Raw genomic sequence first — 19,094 nt, forward strand, 5'->3', positions numbered from 1 at the left:
GGCAAAAAAGACCTCAGTGTTGGAAAGATTTCTTCTGCTGAATAAAAATGCATGGCTTGAGGTAATAACAGCAGCACTGAGGTCACATTTTGCATGTTGAGAGAAGCAATTCAGACGGACTCTGCTTTTCAAGGAGACTTCAGTTTGTCTATTTAAATAGTTGGCATGATATTCCTCTGCACTGGAATAATATTTTAAACATGACTACACAGCCACCTGTTTCTTCACGGGAATTTTTTGCTGTTTCCCTGACACAAGAAAATCTTTTTTTCTGTACTTAAAAAGTGGCCTTCCCAATTTACCTTTCTCAGATACAGCCCACTAGGAGTCACAATCCCATACTGGAAATATCCCTGCATTTCCATGGAAACAAACTACTGTGCCAAAACATGGGCTTAGTTCTTCAATGAAGACTTCTGACCAGGGAAGAAATAGTTGCATGGGCTTTATGTTCAGACGTAATTTGCTAACATCTAGAAATAAAATCACTTAAAGGTATAGGAGCCATTTATACACTGTATATCAGGGAATATTCAGCTGTACCAGTGTCCAAACAGATCCAGCTTCTTATTTCTTTCCATATTCACTTAAGAGAGTGAGCCTCAAAAGCTACACATTTGTTTAGCAGTGTGTACCTGGTCTTACATGTTTCAGAGGTGCCCGTGCTGTCAATAAGCCACATACATAAGTTTTAAACGTAAGCTTTAAACATAAGTTTTTCTGTAGCATGCTAAAATAAGGCATTCACAAAGCAATAGCACACATGTGATCTCAGACTTAAAGCCTTCTGTACTTTCAGCTTTGGTTCCTCCTACAGAGTAAGCTTTTTGTGTCATCACAAGGGTATTTGCAACTTAATAGTACTTCTGTTGTGGTATTAAGATTACTAGATAAGGGGATCTATTACAGTGAAAAATACCTCCATATTTCCACCCATCTGGCAAAGACAAGAGCTGGCCGTTGGTGTACAAACAGCCTCCTGACCCAGTTTGGTGTTACTCTCATGTTTTTAAGAGCAAGAAAACATAATATAGCAGCTTTTGAAGCTTTCCTTACACTGTGAACACTTGTTCTTTCATCAGCTTGTATTTGACACTGATTCTTGAAGAATCCACAGACAGCAGACTAGCAGTTTGTCAGTGATTTACTGGGACGGAGCAAGTAACACATGCTTTCTCCACTCCTCATTCCCAATGCCAACATTTGGGAACCTACTGCTCCAGACCTCGGAAGAGCAGCAACACAAAGGCGGCATGGGTAGCAGCCACTCAGCACCACATTGGTATTTGAAAAAACATCCAGCTCAAAGCATACTAGGAACAATTTAGCTTCCCCATCTGCCTTTAGCTTGGAAACACTAATGGCTAAACCAGCCTCTGAAATGTGCAAAATCTGCACCTGTTAAACTGGAAACGTGCAAATGTGAAAAAGCAGACAGTGGATGTGCAATAGTCGAGGCTTCATACACAACACTGGTTTTTGCTAGAACAATCTGAAGGCTACTGTTGTCACATCTACCAAATCCTTTCTCTATCCATTATACTATTTCTGTATGACACAAAGAATTATATTGTGCAGAGAACTTGGAAAGAAGCAAAACAGCTCAGTATCTCCCCAAAAGAGCCTCAAAGCCTGTAGTCCTTAAATCATGATAAAACTAAAGACAAACCCTTAATTAATCTAAGCAGGAGAGCCTCTTTAGAACATTTGTATTGGAGTCCAGTACCAATAAACTGACAAGAACAGTATCTGAACAGAAGAACAAGTAATTCTTTGTAGAACATTACAAGCTCAGCAGCTTTTAAAAGCACTCAGTTCAATCTTTCACGTATAAAACTCCCACACTTATACTTTGTTTTTCATCTATGCAATCCAGAATTTTTCTATACAAGGTACAAATTCATTAGTCTCATTTCTCAGTTGTGGAAAGCAAGACACAAAACTGATACAATTCAGCTACAGTTAAAATGTTAGATTGATTGAACAACCAGTTCTTAATTCAGCTGCCACCTTTGCTCCCAGATCATACGCAGCAACAACCCAACCCTACCTTCTGCTTGAGTGTACCTTTTCCAGACTCAACAGGTAAAGTAAAACATTTCAAAAATAAGATGTGGGTGTGAAAACTTCCCTCTCCTCCAAACTGCAAGGACGGCTTAGACACCAACACCTACTTGAGGAAGGGGGGCAAAACCTGTTTACTCATGTTACTAACTATTCTATGATTCTATGTTGTGCTTTGGAGTGAGTTGGGAAAGAGTAAAGCCGTCTTTCCCATGTCTCTTCCCATGTGATGAGAAGGGAAATGCTACAGCTGAAAGCATAAGCAATTTTGCAATAAGACCTTTGCAGTGCACCAAATCTTGGCATTAAGTTGGCAATGTTTCTAGGATACAAACTATATTCCAATCATATTATGTTGTATTAATCATATCTGTATTCAATAAAACCAGTATTTTTCAAGCCTCATTTCCCCTTCTTTTTTACTGAAACAGTTTTCAGCAGACAGTGAAAATTTTATTATTGATCTGGAGAATGTGGAAGCAGCAGTGATTTAAGTGCAGGAAATGCTTTCCAAATAAAAGCATCCTGCCTATTGATATTACATCTTACCTGCCTTAGAGACAGATGAGAAAAAATCTGGAGAAGGAAGGTAGTCACAGAGCAATCATTTCAAGCACAACTGAGTTTGTAATTCTCATTAATTCCTTTGCCATCTGCCAATGGCCTGGTGAGAAACTACAGCCAGTTTGAGAACCCCACTGCTTTAGCTCTGCTCCTGTCTAGGGACATCTATCCATCACCTCATTGTGCCACCTGTCCCATTTAAGAGCTCATAATGCCAAGGTCTCCTGCATTACTTGGATGCAGACCTACTAATTGCAACTGTAGCTCACACAGAGAAGGAAGCAGCCAAATAAAGTACTCTGTGAAACCAATCCTTCTTTGCTGCATTTCCAATGGGCCTCACCAACTCTTAGTCTCAGGTGTTACATACCTTTATCTTTCTTCCTGAGGTTTGCAGTAAACACAAACAGATTAAGCTGTGAATCTTTTGGTTTACATGCAACATGTTCTTTTACGAAAGCACGGGCAGTTTTGACACAAGTAAAACAGGAAGGCAGCCCAGCATTGTTACTGACTACTGGTCGTTTAGCCAGTTGGGATGAATAAGCAGAGCTGAATCATTCGGTTAATAAAATCAACTACTATTTAGCAAACAAAAATGCACAAAGAGAGACTCAAATCTCTCTGAGTTAAGGATTTAAACAAGAATTAAAAAAATTTCTCAGTTCTGCCCTGACAGCAAACATGGCCCGTCAGTGGCGTCTGCAGACCCGGTGTCATGGTTTAAACCCACCCAGACAGCTTATTCACTCACCTCCCCTGACTTTTGGGTATCCTTGGGACCTGCCTGCTGGTTTTGATGGGGATCAGCATGTTGGCACACACACAGAGTGTGTTTTACCCACGACCATTTTGTCTGATCCCGAAATTTAAGCAGAGTAGGGTTTGGGTCTTCTCTGAGGTTAGACGACAATATGGAAGGACCAAGAGGTTTTCCCCAAGGCTGGACAGTCATGAGTGGCAGGGCATGTGGGACAGTATGGGCAAGTATCTAGTCTACTGGGCCCCTCCAGTGCTTTGGAAGTGTCGGAGATGGAAGGCAGCTGTATGGAGTCCCCAGCGACAAGTTGCAGTAACTGCTGAAGGGGAGGGTGAATTATTTTGAGCCTGGTGGGCCCATGGCACTTGAGGCCAACAGAGCAGAGATGCAACATAGAGATGGACTCATGATCGAGGGGTGGACTTAGCAATGGACACTACTGCCCAGGTTATTCACGAGTGTGAACACTGCACACAGCCTCTCCTGCTCTGAAAGACTGTTACAAGAGATGGAGCCTGACATCATGGACCAGATGGACTCAGCAGCTTTATAGGGACTGGTCCATGCACTAAGATAAGAGTGCACTGAGATAAGAGTTATGGTATATTGAAAATGTGGGATCTGAGCATGACGTGAATGGTATGGAATAAGGGGTGGATAATGCCCTGGGTTCAGCAGTAGCAGTCATTTTTCTCCTTCTTGGTAGCTGGTGCAGTGCTGTGTTTTGACTTTCGGCCTGGGAGCAGAGCTGATAACAATGATGTTTTGGTTTGGCCAAGGACTTTGTGAGCCTCATGCTCTGCCAGGGAGGAGGGGAAGCCGGGAAGAAACAGACAGGACAGCTGACTCAAACTGACCAAAGAGGTATTCCATACCACAGCACATCATGCCCAGGAGGTCACAGAGAGTTAACCAGAAGGGCTAGCAGACTGCGGGGTTGGAGGAGGTATCAGTCGGTGCTTGGTCCGGCTGAGGGGGTTATCAGTTGGCTGGTGCTGAGGTGTTGTATTCTCTTCCCTTGTTATTTCCTTTATCATTACTATTATTGGTGGTAGCAGTAGTGATTTGTGTTATACCTTAGTTACTAAACTGTTCTTATCTCAACCCGTGGGAGTTGCATTCCTTTGGTTCTCCTCTCTGTCCCTCTGGGAGTAGGGGGAGGGCAACAAGGGGGGGGGCAGGGTGAGTGAACGAGCTATCTAGATGGGTTTAAACCATGACACCCGGTAACACCTTCTCTTTCCAAAGAGCAAGGGATTCCCGGGGAATCAGCATGGGCCCTGCTCTGTGGCTGGCAGGCAGCAAGGACAGCAGCAGAGAACAAAGGGCTGCTGGGGTGACGGCTGCATAACATCACAGAAACATGCCTTAACCCCCACTAACAGCAAGGGTTGAAATAGCTGAAGACTTGGTTCCGTCAAGCTTTCCAAGATTTTAAGCAGAGCTACTTAACTATGTACACAAACCGCAGTCAAACCCCGCTGTTCCTTCTGCTCCTTTGACTCTCCTCCCAGTAACACCTAACTTAGAAGAAACGCTCTTTTTTATGTACTAAATGTGATTCACTAACACAAGCAAATCAATAGGTTTAACAGGAAGGGGACAGTCAGCTTCATACACAACACTGATTTCTCAGCCTCTAGTATTAGTGTATCCAGCACATAAGCCCAGAGAGACATGGGAAGTTCCATACATGTAGGTCTTACTCACCCCATGAGGATGCAACAGCAATGCTTGATGGGAAAACAAGGCATCTAAAACCTGTGAGAGTTATTTCAATTTCCTTTCATTTTATTTTGAGCTCCCAGCAGTCAAGTTAATTCTATCTGTAATCACAGTGGCTACAAATTCAGCAATTTAATGTCCATAATTTCTCAGAAGAAAAGGCTAAAACCTCCAGGTTCTTTTCTCTGTTTGCTCATCCCACCCATTAACAGTATTTCTCAACCCTACACAAGGAGAGAACATGGAAGTTATTAACAAAAATTTAAAGTTCAACCTAATTTTGATTTGAAAGCAAGCAAAATCGCTGTGGCAATGCTGTATCAGACAGCCTTGAATTTTTTCAATTCTGAGTTAAGTGGTCCTTTAATTTAATAAGGCTAAGAAATGCTACCCTATAAAACAATACATGAAATCATATTTTATGTGCAATGTCACATGATACTAAAACTGCTGTCAGTTGGCAAGCTGACATTCTCCATCACGTTAGCAGTAGAACACCCAATCACTGCAGCATGCATGTAGTAGCTGTTACAATATACTTCAAAGTGGAAAAGCTACACCCCTAACAAAATTAGATTATTCTAGACAGAAACCAGTGTTATTATTGTAAGTAGATTAGTGTCCTTAAACTCAAAGTACAAGAACAAAACTGTCTCAGGCTTTTAAAGTTCTAAATAAGTTAAGTGATTCTGACTTCCCTGGTACTGAACAATCTTCTAGGCAAGATATCTTTTTGGTGCTACCAGTGGCCACTGACTTGGGAATAAGAGAGAAGAATGACAATGTGTTTTACTGACACCACAGCCTCCTCTTCACAAGACAGGTAATTCAAAATAATCATTCTTTTTCTGGGATGCTGAAGTGTGCATGACTGTCAGCTACAGGATGAATGTGAGTTCATTTCTGACAGTTCACTTCATCAGTTTATTTCTGATATTAAAGTTTACGATAGCGGGGAAAAGAGGAGTCATATAAGTTTTTGGCAGGGTCAATGGCTCTGACTGCCTTCAATCACTAGATATGAAGACTGTGCTTGGGATATTTTTAAACAACTTTACAGAAAAGTGACTTAGCAATATATAAAAGTACAAGTGCAGAAAACTAGATGAGGAGCTGATGACAGTGGAGATGCTTCTGTTCCTCTTCTTTGGTCTATTTACATGTCTTGAACAGTCTCCAAAAGGCTTCTGCTCAGCACGCACCATCTGGTATGCAGATACCATTTCCAGATGTTAAATTACAGATAACCTAGCTTTTTACATTGTTTTTTCTTTTTTTTTTTTTATAATCTAGACAGTATCATCTCCATGTAAAACAGTGTGTAAGGGACAACACACCCAGACAGTAAACATGATAGGGTCTAATGAAAGCACTAGAATACACTAATGTAATACTTCATTTGCCCCACTCTCGTTGTCATTTCCAATTACTTAGTATTACCATAACCACATTCTAACACTCCACTCCTTAAAGCTCCTGCAATTAATAGGTATTTTTTTCTTGTATGCAACAGTTATATATCATAAATAATGGCCAGATAACAAACGTCCACATGGAAAAGAACGAATGACTCTGAGACATAAGGCAACAAAGAGGGAATTTTGTAATTTCCCAGTCAAGTAAAAAAAAAAAAAAGGAATAGCACTTACCAGGCATAATGCTTTTCATGTGCAAAAGGCTTTCACACCTGATTACACTCTTACACCTCCTCCTAAAATGATCTGCAACTATTATCTCTGTTGTACCATGGAAAAAGTCACAGGACAGCAGCTTACCCCAGAGTGGTCCAGATTTCCAGTTTTCTGCTTGGATCACAACCCATTTCTTTTTTCATCATACCCTGACACTCAACTCCCCTGAATGCATTGACTTGGCCTGCTTCACTGCCGCACTGTGATCTTCCAGCCTTGGAAGCCCTGGGTTCCTATGTCCCTGGGTACTATTGCTTGCAACATTTACATTTTGCCTCTCAACAACCCAAGCATCGTTTTGTGGATAACAACACATTTGCTCTCTGTTTACAGGAACGAGCAACTCTTGAGTAAAATGAACAGAGAAGTAAGGATAGTGCTAAAGCTCTCCTGTCTGGATGAAAGTTAGCAACACACTTCATGCTCCATGCCAGCCCCACTGGGATCACCTGAGTCATTGGGAAATGCTGCCAGTTTCAAAAGGCACAGAAGTTGTTTTTCCTTCATGGATGTGAAACCCACAACTTTCTTTTTTTTTTTTTTAAACCATTTTTTCTTGAACAACTGTTTGCACTCCCTAAAGGCACTGTCACTAGGTGAAACAAACACGGAAAGCATGCACCTGCAGTCAGGTCCTGCACAGATGAACAACTTCAGGACTTAAAAAGTGACAGGAACTTGAAACATATATAAATAAGGCACTGAACAACCAAACCTTTTATATATAACTACTGCCTCATAGATAACTGCTTAAAAGAACAAAAGCAAGTGATCTAAACTGCAGTTACCTGCCACAGCCTCCAAAACTACTCCTTGCAGCATTGTGTTGAACCATGAGCGTACAGAAACCTTCTTGCCCTTTGCACAGCCACCAATCCTGGGTCCTGTGACTCTCACACTGTTCCTAGCCACAACACTCATCTCTCGCTCCTTCTCAGTAGAAACAGCGACTAAATGACCATAGTTGACATATTGCATTAACCCATTATTAGGTGTCCCTGACACTCTACCTCCCATTTTCTCAGTTTATATTCACAACAATTCTAAATTGAAATACCAAGGAGTGGTATGAACTCTTTACCCATAAACTTGTAAGTGGCAATGAGAAAGAAGGCAGGATCGCATGCAACACCTTCAGTTACAGCCTGTGTGATCTTACAGCTTAGGAAAGTGTAAGCTGGCTTTTTATCTCTTCCTTCCTTAAAATACATAACATCATGTAAGTCTAACTATGCAGAAAAGAGTAACTTTATCCCCCTCTTCCTCAAAAGCCTCAGAGAACTTCCCTGTCAAGTAAAGATGGAGAAGTCATGCAAAAACTTTTATGAAACTAAAAGGTCTTATGCAACCTCCCAAAGCCTATCTGCCATAAAGAATGGGCAAAGCTTTCTGACATAGCTTGTTCAGCTGACACAAGACACTCCCCCCCTCCCTTGCCTCTTCGGAAAATGAGTCACTGATGTGCCCAACTGAGGAGTGGGAAAGAGGAAAACCTACTCAAATATGACCCTCCCAGGACACCTGAGAGCTAAAACTGTAACCAATCATATGCACCAAGGATAAAATACATCACCTTGCTATTCAACGCCAAGCTTGCACTGGGGACAGTATCAAAATATAGTGGAATTTAAGGAAGCAATTAGACTTATTAGCTTTGGTTTCCCTGGCACTCATAATCACTTGAAACTGTAGCACAGCAACATGGCTTGTGATCAAATGCAGCTTGCAGATAACAAATTTAAGGGAAATACCTAAAATTAAAGTGCAATGAATAGTGAACAGTATATATGCTAACAGAAGAAGCACCTGCTAACTGGAGGAGCCCAACCAGTAACAGGGTTTTGCTTAACAACAGGCAATATTTGAAAATAACTCAATGACAAAAATAATTAAGGAGATACTCACCAGCAAGTGTATAATCCATATCAAAACCAAAGCACTTTATCTTTTCCATGGCTAAACTTCTGTTAACAAAGACCCTGTAAAGAGAAATGAAATAAAGCTATAGACATGAGCATTTTGAAAATAATCATGCTTTAAATCAAACACATTGTGCCAGCCATCGGGATGTCTGCCTCTTTTAGGTCAAAATCAGAAAATATACCTGAAAATGGAGGCATGCTTCATTTTTTGCCATGAGTTCTCCTGAAGCAAAGTCATGACTTTGTAGGGTTATTCTAATTATCGGTATGCTGTCTAAAGACGTACACGCATGCATGCACACACACGGCTTTGCATGTGACCTGCAAAAATCCCTAAGAATAGAAGCGCAAAATCTCCTGAAGCAAAACTCAGCGATCACGTGAGAGGAAACTGGAAGCAGAAGACAGGAGCACAATTTGCTTGATTAAAAGAAATTATTACAAAGAGGTAACAAGGAAAAGAAACAAACATTTATGTGAATAAACTCCCAGCATTTGAGCTCTCTTTGGAACTGTATCTGGAAATTCAAAGCAGTTCAGTTTCCACATTTATACCAATAGCATTAAAAACATTTTTAAAACCTCTAAAAAAAAAGCAACAGATAAATTTCCCTCCACAAGAATGTTATTTCCGTTGTGAAAATATTTCTTTTCATTTATAACTCCCCTGAAACTCCTCAAACCCCTGCTATTTTTAAAATTCCAATTTTACTATTAATGCTTAGTGCAGTAAGAATCTAAGCTGAATACATACAGGTCCTTTTTGATGACAGCATTTTAATACACCATATTTAATTTAGCTCAAATAAATAGCATGGTGAAGAAATAGGTTAGAGAATATCTTCTTGTTTCCTATTCCAGCTACTACAGTAACTAAGCTGTTTATGATTCCCCAGAACTTTAAACCCTATAGCAGAGCTGTAACTCAACAGGACTTCCCTCCACTGTCTGTTTTATCTGAACTTTAAGAACAAGACTCAGCTGTGGGATGGAAGCCGAGCCTCTTAACACCGACCTCTGACAGAAATCCCACATACCGCTCCAGCTGGGATGCCGAGACAAAATTCTCCTGTGTGAGAAAAGCTGCAGAGCCTTCACCTGTACGATTTCAATATGTGAAAACTCTCCAAGTATTTACTGAGTACATTGCCCTCAGCAGAGCAATTACCCTCTTAAAAACTGACATCGGCAGCACTGCCGCGTAGGAGTGGCAGCGCAGGGACTCACAGCAATGGAGACGGCAAGTGCAAAGCCAAGCACTCGTACGTTCCAAAAAGCTAGAAGCAAGCACACAGGGAGATCCTCCTTGGCACACACATTCTGGGCAGGTGGCCCCTACAATGTGCCCATTTAACTGCCCGTGTCAATCCACCGCAGCTTGAATTTTAACAGCAAACTGCTAACATGAAACTATCGCACTTCTATGCAAGTCGTCTTACCTCATCTCTCACCGATGTGCTCCTTGTTTAGTTCGCAGCAGTCTGATTCATCTACTTGTCTGAATCATATTACAGAATTCCTTTAAAGCTTCCCTAGTACCGATGTAATTTTGCTTGGATCTGATTTGACTTCAGAAGATCAGTATGTCTGAACCAAGCCTTAAAGTACTGTGTATCTTCTTGGACAGTGTTCTAGAAAACACATCTGTGGCTAATTTAACCAGTCACTGGATATCGTTGTTGTTCCACACAAATCCACTTGGAATACAGTTTCTCTGGCAATAGTATACGTTCCCCCTAACCTTGCACACTCTCTCTGGGAGTCACAGTTTCCTGGCAAAGTGCCTGCCTTTGACAATAGGGCTTGTCACTAAGGGGCCTCAGAGGTTATAGATGATGCTCTTTTCTGATAGATTTATGTATTACCTAAACAAGACAAAGTGATGGGGAAAAAAATGGAAACTGGTAAAGAAACGACTTTTGGAAATACAAGCTGGGATCGTAAATCACTAAAATTTACTCCTGAAATGTCTGGCTTTTGAGTAGGTGGAGCAAATTATCCAAATCTGCTGTTTGAATCCGTGTTTGTCTTAACATCAAGATAACTGTGATTTACAAGCGGCCAATGCAAAATGCTATTTCGAACTAAACACAGTCTCGCAGTTTGTATAATGAAGATGATTACATTCTGTTGCTGCTGATGCCAGGAAGCATTATTTATTAGCCAATTCAAGCACATAATTTCTGATCTCATGTTTGTGCAGTTTGTTTCTGAAAGTGCACAGCTTTAAGGAACAACGTATCTCCAGGAAACACTGGTAATATTTTCTGTCCAACCTGAAGAGTCCAGTTTTGTTCTTGCCTTTAACCTTAACCCCTGAAGCACAGTTCTCCAACCTTCTGAAGAGGACAGGAATAGAAAGGGAAATTTAAAGCAGCTCAGAAAAGCCTTTCAGAACTGCAACATTTGGGAACAGTTTCCCATATGAGGACAAAAAAAACCCACTAAGACAAAGCTGGATGAGCTTATAAAAAGGGTAATACGACAACGCCTGTGAAAGGCAAAAACAAGGGAGCTGTGACCCAGGAGATCTCTTCCAGTCCAGCCTGCCTATGTTTAGATGATGACGACACCAAAATGACCAAAAACCATGGAAAGATCTCTAATCCCTGACATTTTTTTGATTGCTTGCTTTTGGAGTATTTACAAACTGAACCCTGGGACCAAAAAAAACCTAAAAAGCACGTGTTGATACTGAAGATCTTGAAAAGTTTACTAAAGGCAATGAAACAAACAATATCTATTTGCATTTTTTTGTTCAAAAATAAGTCTTATGACTTAAACATGAAAATTACTGTACCAGTCCCCTCTCGGCAACAGCTGGCGAAGATCTCTCTTTCTCCATCAAGTTGTAAATATTGCCTATGACCTAGAACCATATGTGGCAGGGTCTAATCATGCCCCAACAGTACACAGGACCTGGCAGGCTTCAAGGTTCCTACTGACTGCTCTGACGTGGTAATTAATTCATCAACCAATGCTGGAATGAAGCAGAGCAAATACTTCAAAAAGATAAAGAAGGCTATTACACAACATGTTCAGGGCAGGAAATGAAAACACTGTAATCGATTTAAACTTGGATATGCCTTGACAGATTCAACAGCAGACTAAACTGTGGCAAAAAAAAAAAAAAAGGGAAAAAAAAAAGGGAATCAATTTCACTCCTCTTGTGAAGGCCCACATATTGGGTTATTTTGCAGGCACTCAGAACCTCAAGTTTAAATCCTGATAAAGGAAGATGTCTCCCATGGACAGTGCCCCCCTAGACAGAAGCGGCTAAGGAGTTACTTACAAATATTTACTCCCAGAAGCTGATCAACTTAATATAGGAGGTTTACTTAAAGTAGTAAATATCTGCAGTATCCTAGAAACTAAAGATAAAAGTTGAGATTAAAGCACCACAGCAGTTTCTGGGAAGATCCACGTGCTTCTCAGAAGCTGTAGACTTAGCCCATTTCAAAGCTGTGCTTAGATCCTAATCAAATGTACTCTCAGTCTGATCTGTAGCCTGTCAAATGTGTCTGTTGGCAATCAAAGTGTAATGTCTTCACAGAAGACATGGTATAAAGAAATAACAAGATTTATTTTTAATGACTATAAAGCAAAACCAACACTAAGAGCTTAAGGACCCTAACCACCTGAGAGAAATGATGCTCTAGTCTCTAAAGGAAAGGATGAGATGACAAGTATTTAACAGCTCATCTAGATGAACAAAAATCAAAGAAGCTTCCAGATTACAAGCAGTAGAGATAAAGTCAGAATAAGAGGAAAACTACAACCACCCAACATTTTTAGTACGTCAATTTTGATCCACAATAATTTTTCTACTTGACAGTCCCAAGTAATCACACTTCCTGTTCCCCTGAGTTTGGTGGGATTTTTTTCCAGAACATATTTGTTTTAAATAGGAGCACTGGAGTTAAAAATTAAGCTGATTTAAAAATCTAACAGTTCTGGGCAGTAAGACAAATTAAACAGCAGGCATAGCACGAGAACACCCTCCCCATTCCTTGTGCTGAGAGGCAGAGATAGGTGCCTAAACACAACTCCCCAGCTCCACACCCCTCTGCAACCAGAGCATCTTCTTAAATAGGACATTGTCCTTCTGTTGCCTTCATAGAAACTCTTTCCTTCTGGATGAAAAAGATTCATATTTCTGCTTTGAGGAATAGCCCTGTGAATCGCCAAAGTCTTGCACTCCCTGTGCAGCATGGGTGAAGCAGTTGGTGCTTGTGGGGAAGCTGGTTAAGGGTCCATATCCAGTCCCATGAGCTACCTGAGCCAGTACAGGGCACAGCTGAGAGTGGAGAGACAGCAGCCTGGACTTGGGGTGGCTTAGCAGACCCACATCTTTAGAAAAATGCACTTGAGCTGTTTAAGAAAAACCATGAAGAACATTTCCTCTCTAATGAGCTCCTTCTCAAAGATTAAACCCTGCAACTTGGCCTAGCAGAAGGCTCTCGATGACAGTATTTATTTTCTTTTAGAGCTCTATGAATTGTGTGGGATAAGAGAAAAAATGTGTTGTATTGCAAGGAAGAAGGAACTGCTGAGCATGCAGAAAGAGTCACAGAGCCCTGATATCCTCAACACTGCAATTCACAGTCCTTTATATTTTTACAAGAGAACTGATCTCATTTTTGTTACTGTTCTTGTCAATCAATTCCAAGGCAGGAACCTAAATCCCAACTCTTCTCAAGTAACACAGGAGAGAAGCGAATGCAGACAGAGAAATGTTTTTATTTTATTTGTACAAAATATCAAAAGTATTCTGTGCCCTGAATTAAATTTGTATGTATAATATTCTGGTAATATGACCAACAAAATAAAACAAAATGCACAGAATGATACAGCTAAGGAGGAACTTGGCACGTGCCTCACAATTCCTCATAGGGTGAAAACTAACAATGTGAGGCAAGGTTTCTGGAACAGTACACTTTAATAATGATTTTCCAAATGTGTCTGGAAATGCCTTCAGCAAGAATCATACTTTGTCGGGAGAGTATATTTTACTGGAAATTAAATAAATACACATAAACTTGCAACAGCGCTGAGTGGAACAGCAAATACAGTGGGAACGGCTAAGCATGACCTACATGCGTGTTTAAAGAAGACTGTGGTGGACAGTTGGGCTTGAGCCAGTCACGAAACAGGAACTAATTAGCCAGAAGGCTCAGATTCCTGCTTCCTAAAAGTTCATGCACTTTGGTTAATCTTCACTTTGTGGACAACTTCCATGTTTAATAAGACAGAAGAGTTAAAAAGAAATACGAGGTACTAAGTGGAGCCTCCCATTCCCAAGTTCCCCACAGGCATTTAAGAAAGGCTAATAATGAAATAAAAATTCCACTAATCTTATGATAACTGGATGTTCTCAGTATTACTAGCTAGTCTACAGATGTTGTGTTGCTGGGGGAGATGTCTCACTATATGACATTATAGTTATGGTTACAGGTGACTTCTACCACCAGCAGCGAACTAAGACGAATCCCTCACTGACCTTACTTATCTGGCACAAATCCTGTGAGCAACCTTAAGAAGATACTAACGTATATCAGGATGTTTTGTCTTTGGCGCTGGATACTCTCGTACCTGTCTTAGAGGGGATAAGGAATAAAACTACTTTAAACTACTAAACTCAACGTAATCATTCTTTTGATAAGCCTTGTCTCTTTAGGCAGGTAATGACCATTCCATATGTTATTATTTATCGTAACATTTTAGGGTTTGGTGGGGTTTTTTTACAATATTAAGATTTTTGGAGTTTCACTTTATTCCTTCTTCAACCGAAGAGGAATATTCTAATAGGTCAGTATGTCTGCAGTCATATTTAGAGATACTGTTTGGGATCAGGATGATTTTAAGCAGATGAAGCAGTATCAGATAGGCAACACAGAGGAAGGGCATCAAAATAATCTGGCCACTTCTAGTAACATTTCCACATAGTGCCCTAGTTTCACAAGACTAACCATCCTTGCAAAACTGTAGTAACATAAAACTAGAAAATCAGGTTAGAACCGGAACTTTAAAGTCTGATGAAGCTGTATCCAGAAACATGACCATGAGCACTTCCCCCTGAAATTCAGCAGGAATCAGATGGAAGGAGATAGCTTTGGCCATTTCTGTTTCCATTGTTTGGGTTTTCTTCCCAGGCAACAGCAAAGTGCCAAGAAGCTCACTATGGATTCCATCCCAAAATAACACCCGTCTGCCCTGTGAAACTATTAAGACTAGGGATCATGGGACATTTTCCATGTAATTTCTTTATTATTAATTTGGCAAGTGTTCTGCTTTCTCATAAGCTCACCCATTCTGCTGCCTTAGCACTCCCTCTCCCTCCTCTCTCCAACGGCTGAAGCACTAAAGCAAAATAAACAGAGAGCCACATGCTGCTCTTCACTACATGCATGTCACCCCATGAGTCCAAGGAAGCTGCGTCAAGACATATGAGAACAGACAATAGCCAGCAGCGCCTACAGAGGTACCTCATGCAGTTACATGAAAAGACCACACATCTCTGATGAAAAGAGCATTTTCAGACTGGTAAAGATTTTTTTCTCATTTGCTACTTCAGTGAACTGAATTTTAAGGAGAATTTATGTACAGCTACCCAAATGGATAAGCAGTTTCCAACCTCTTAGCCTAGTATATAACATCCCTACCTCTAGCAATTGCTGACAATCCAGTACCAAAACTAAAACTAAATTAGCAGTGAATAGCCCAAGTTTCAAAATCTGAACAAACTAAAAAACATCTTTAACCCTCAAAATCAAAACAACCAATTGTTAATCCTTTTGCTTTGTCATTATTAGAGTATATAACTTTCTTTTATTCAGGATCTCAGTGAATATTAACAGCTTAAATTGTTTAACTCAGATTATCACCATAAAATGCTTTGAAAGGAAACTGAAGCACAAAACTGAATCAACTTATTCAATACACTATGACCAGTCAGCAGGAGAATTAGGATTAGGAATCACAATGCCACATCCCTTGCGCTAGCCAGTAAACAACAGAGCGAGAAAAGAAAACTAAAACAACAACAGAAACCCCACATTCAGGATGAGAAGTCTCAAATTACTCTGATGCAAAATGGTAAAAGCATCCCAAAATCTGTATGTTTAACAAACAGGCCATTTCAGCTTTACTGCCCTGTTTAACCAGAACCAGAATAAATAAATATAAATGCAAATACCTGTTTCCTGGATCTTGGTAACTGTCAGTAACAAGAGTGGATGGAACACCAACTTTTTCCATTATTTGCTTTAACTAGATGTGGTTGCTATTTAAACCCTAAAGAGCTATGTGAGATAATCCAGAGAGTGCCTAGAAGTGTTCACTCCAAGTTAAAAAATAGACACTAGGGCAATTTGGTGGCTCAGAGTCAACCTAGTTCTTGCCTAATTACAATCACGTTAAATGACAGTACTCCTCCAGAACAAATGATCTAGTGATTATCCTCTACCCGGAAAAGTCAACAAGCAGTGCATGAGGGAGGTGGCCTCACAAGCACACACACTACAGAAAAGCCACCTAACAACTACACATCCATTTTATTTCCGAATTCAAATGTATGTTGCCAATAGCACAGTATTGCAGTATCCTCTTACCAGTGACCTCTGCTAGAGAATGAATAACATCTAGCTTGTATATTAATTCATCTCTAGACCTCACCTCCAACAGGCGCCAACAATGTTGTATAACAAGGTTCATGGCTGATAGTAACACTATCTAACTGAAAGTCTTAGTTAAAGTCATCAGAAATACCCTGAAGATAAATCCCCACCACTTCTCCTCCCCTACAGATTTTTCTGGTTCTCGATGCTGCTTTTATAGCCTCTCTGCAGCACAGTACACATGTTCACATTCACAAGTTTTGCTTACTTCATCAGTAACCTCAATACTGTAATTTCTTAAGCAGCTATACAAACTGATCCAAACACCAAGCAAAACTTCTGGGGAGGAAAACAGCTATGTGAGGAAAACAGCTATAAATATTTGATTCTGAACATTCTTGCCTATGGCATTCAGACACAATTATGATATAGTCATCGTACTCTGAGTCAGTGTGCATTACACCAGTTAAACCAGTCTCAGCTGGGATTTCTGCCAACAACGTGATATGTTGAACATCCATCCATCAAGTATGATACAATAAGAAGTGCTACACCTGAAAAAACACATTCCTAGTATGAACAACCACAGTAAAATATGACTATTAGAGTGGCATCTTCAGAGCTTATTTTTTTAATAAAGTTTTTTTTAACATTTCACACCCACAAGAACATTATTTTTGGTTTTTTAAGGTAAATATTTTGTTTATATTGGAAAATTTTCACCTTATTTTATGCTGTTTCAGAACTTACAATTCAAGCATGTCAAATCTGGCATAGTTCATGAGAACCGGAAAGTTAAAACCATTGGTATAGGTATCTCCACTGATACTTAGGTAAGCATGAGGTAAACAAACAATGAAACAAGCTTTTGAAACGCCACACTTCAGAAAACCACACATTACTAGCAGCATTTAGAAAATCCTAATGAATGACTCTGAGCCCAATTGGGCTTCCAACATTGCTATCAAAAGCCAGTCCCATTTTACATTTATGCTCATCTGTAAATGGTGCCAAGCTCCTTCAGCCTTCCAGGACTGGGTCTATAAAATCACTGAGACCATCTTTAAGGTAAAAACATACACCCAAAAAATAACAGTTTTAAATTCAGTGTTCTTTTTCATTGTTTTTGCTTCTAAGTCACTTTAGATTCACATTTTCAAGGGTTTTCCCTTTAGCTGCTAGAGTAACAATAAAAAGAGACAGAAAAAAGGAGAGAGACTGGAAGATAAAGAAAGAGGAAGAGAAATAAAAAGGAAGAGAAAGAAAAGAATCTTCAGAATGAATGCCTTGTCTTTCATATTTCTCTTTTCATAAAATTTCCAGTGCTTTAGCATAATCCAAGAGTCAGAGCATACTTGGACCTCACTGAAACAAAGTTACATCCCAGAACCAATGGCTGTTTCCACATCTAAACAATCATAAAAATACTAAAAAATACATATTATAAAACAACAAGGAGGAAATACCTCAGTCCTTCTTTATCCTTAAATCTTAAAGTCCTTCCTTGAATCTGCACTTACCTTTTAAGTAACATCACATCTGTTAACACCTGAGATCACAAAAATACCAGAAATAGAAATCTGACAACACTGCCACTGGAATGAGGTTGTTTCAGATTCTTACAATACTAGATTATCAAAATAACTCCCATGAAACTGGTACACCAAAGCCATTAATAGCACAGATTTATACTACAGTCTTGGCACTGGGTTCTCCTATTCTCTCCCATTCCTCCGTCTCCCTCACTCCCTCTCTCTCTCTTTTTAAAAGAGGATAGTAGTTTTAAAAAAATACGTGTCTCCCTTTAATGTATTTCCAGTGTTGTGCTTTCCATGAAAATCTGAAGTGCTAGCAACATTTCTGCCCAGTATGCTTTCAGTAAAACATTTCTAGATTCTAAAAAAGGGCACTTAAACTGTACCACAGATTAATTTCGGACTACCTATCCCAGCTCCTACTGGGAAACCCTCTTTTATATGAGTGAACTCTCATCTTCCATAGGGAAATTCTGAAAGTAAAGACTTCTTACACGAGTAAGGTAAATATGATGAGGACTTGAATGTGTGTGCTCTTAAGGATAAGTACTGCTTCCTTTGGATCTTGTACAACACTTAGCAGACTGTCAGCACCTAACCATAACAAATGTTGAGGAAATACTTCTGGGGAAAAAAAAAAAGCCTTCCTCTGACTTTATTTCCATCAGTCTACATCAGGAGTAACACAACTAAAATCATATGTAAAATTGTGACACAAATGTAAACCTGTCAACGACTTCAACAAGGTGAAGACTTTGCCAGGGAATGGTAAAAAATCCCTTGCTTTTCACATGACATATATAGTTACATTCATTAGACATTTCTATGTCTGACAAAACACTTAACACAGAGAGACTCAAATAATGCTGTCACATAAGACATGTGTCCAAACATTTTCACTGGAAACTGAAAAGCTTCAGAAATTCATCACAGGATCCATTACCTATCCTCAGATATTGCACCTTGCACAGCCTATGCACCTTGCACAGCCTGATGCTAACGCAGTTTTCTCATGGAGAATCAAGAGATACCTTACATTTTCGAATACTTCCTCATAAATATCACCATATATGAATCACAAATGCAACGTGGCATTTAAGCATGAGGTTGGGAAGCTTGACTTCTTTTTCTGTTTCTATATCAGACATATGTCACCCCAACTCCCGCAGAATATACTCTGATAATCACACTGCATGACTTCCCAAATTAAACAAGCT

The 19,094-nt window shown here is 39.9% G+C and overlaps 1 protein-coding gene across 4 annotated transcripts in view; it reads right to left on the reverse strand.

Moving 5' to 3' along the window:
• NT5C2 (5'-nucleotidase, cytosolic II) overlaps window positions 1-19,094 on the reverse strand; it is a 68,745-nt gene that overhangs the window by 22,759 nt on the left and 26,892 nt on the right. For 2 of the 4 annotated variants that reach the window (XM_061372586.1, XM_061372587.1), the window contains exon 3: window positions 8,710-8,783. In XM_061372586.1, the coding sequence (XP_061228570.1) occupies window positions 8,710-8,783 (74 nt within the window). Of the gene's footprint in view, window positions 1-8,709; window positions 8,784-10,165; window positions 10,385-15,921; window positions 15,999-19,094 lie in introns of those variants that run through there. The other 2 variants (XM_061372588.1, XM_061372589.1) reach the window with 2 other exon arrangements.

This window comes from Neopsephotus bourkii, unplaced genomic scaffold, assembly GCF_033783945.1.
Source record: "Neopsephotus bourkii isolate Nb327-2 ecotype Australia unplaced genomic scaffold, CSIRO-AGI_Nbou_v1 NB_1615, whole genome shotgun sequence".
Lineage (NCBI taxonomy): Eukaryota > Metazoa > Chordata > Aves > Psittaciformes > Psittacidae > Neopsephotus > Neopsephotus bourkii.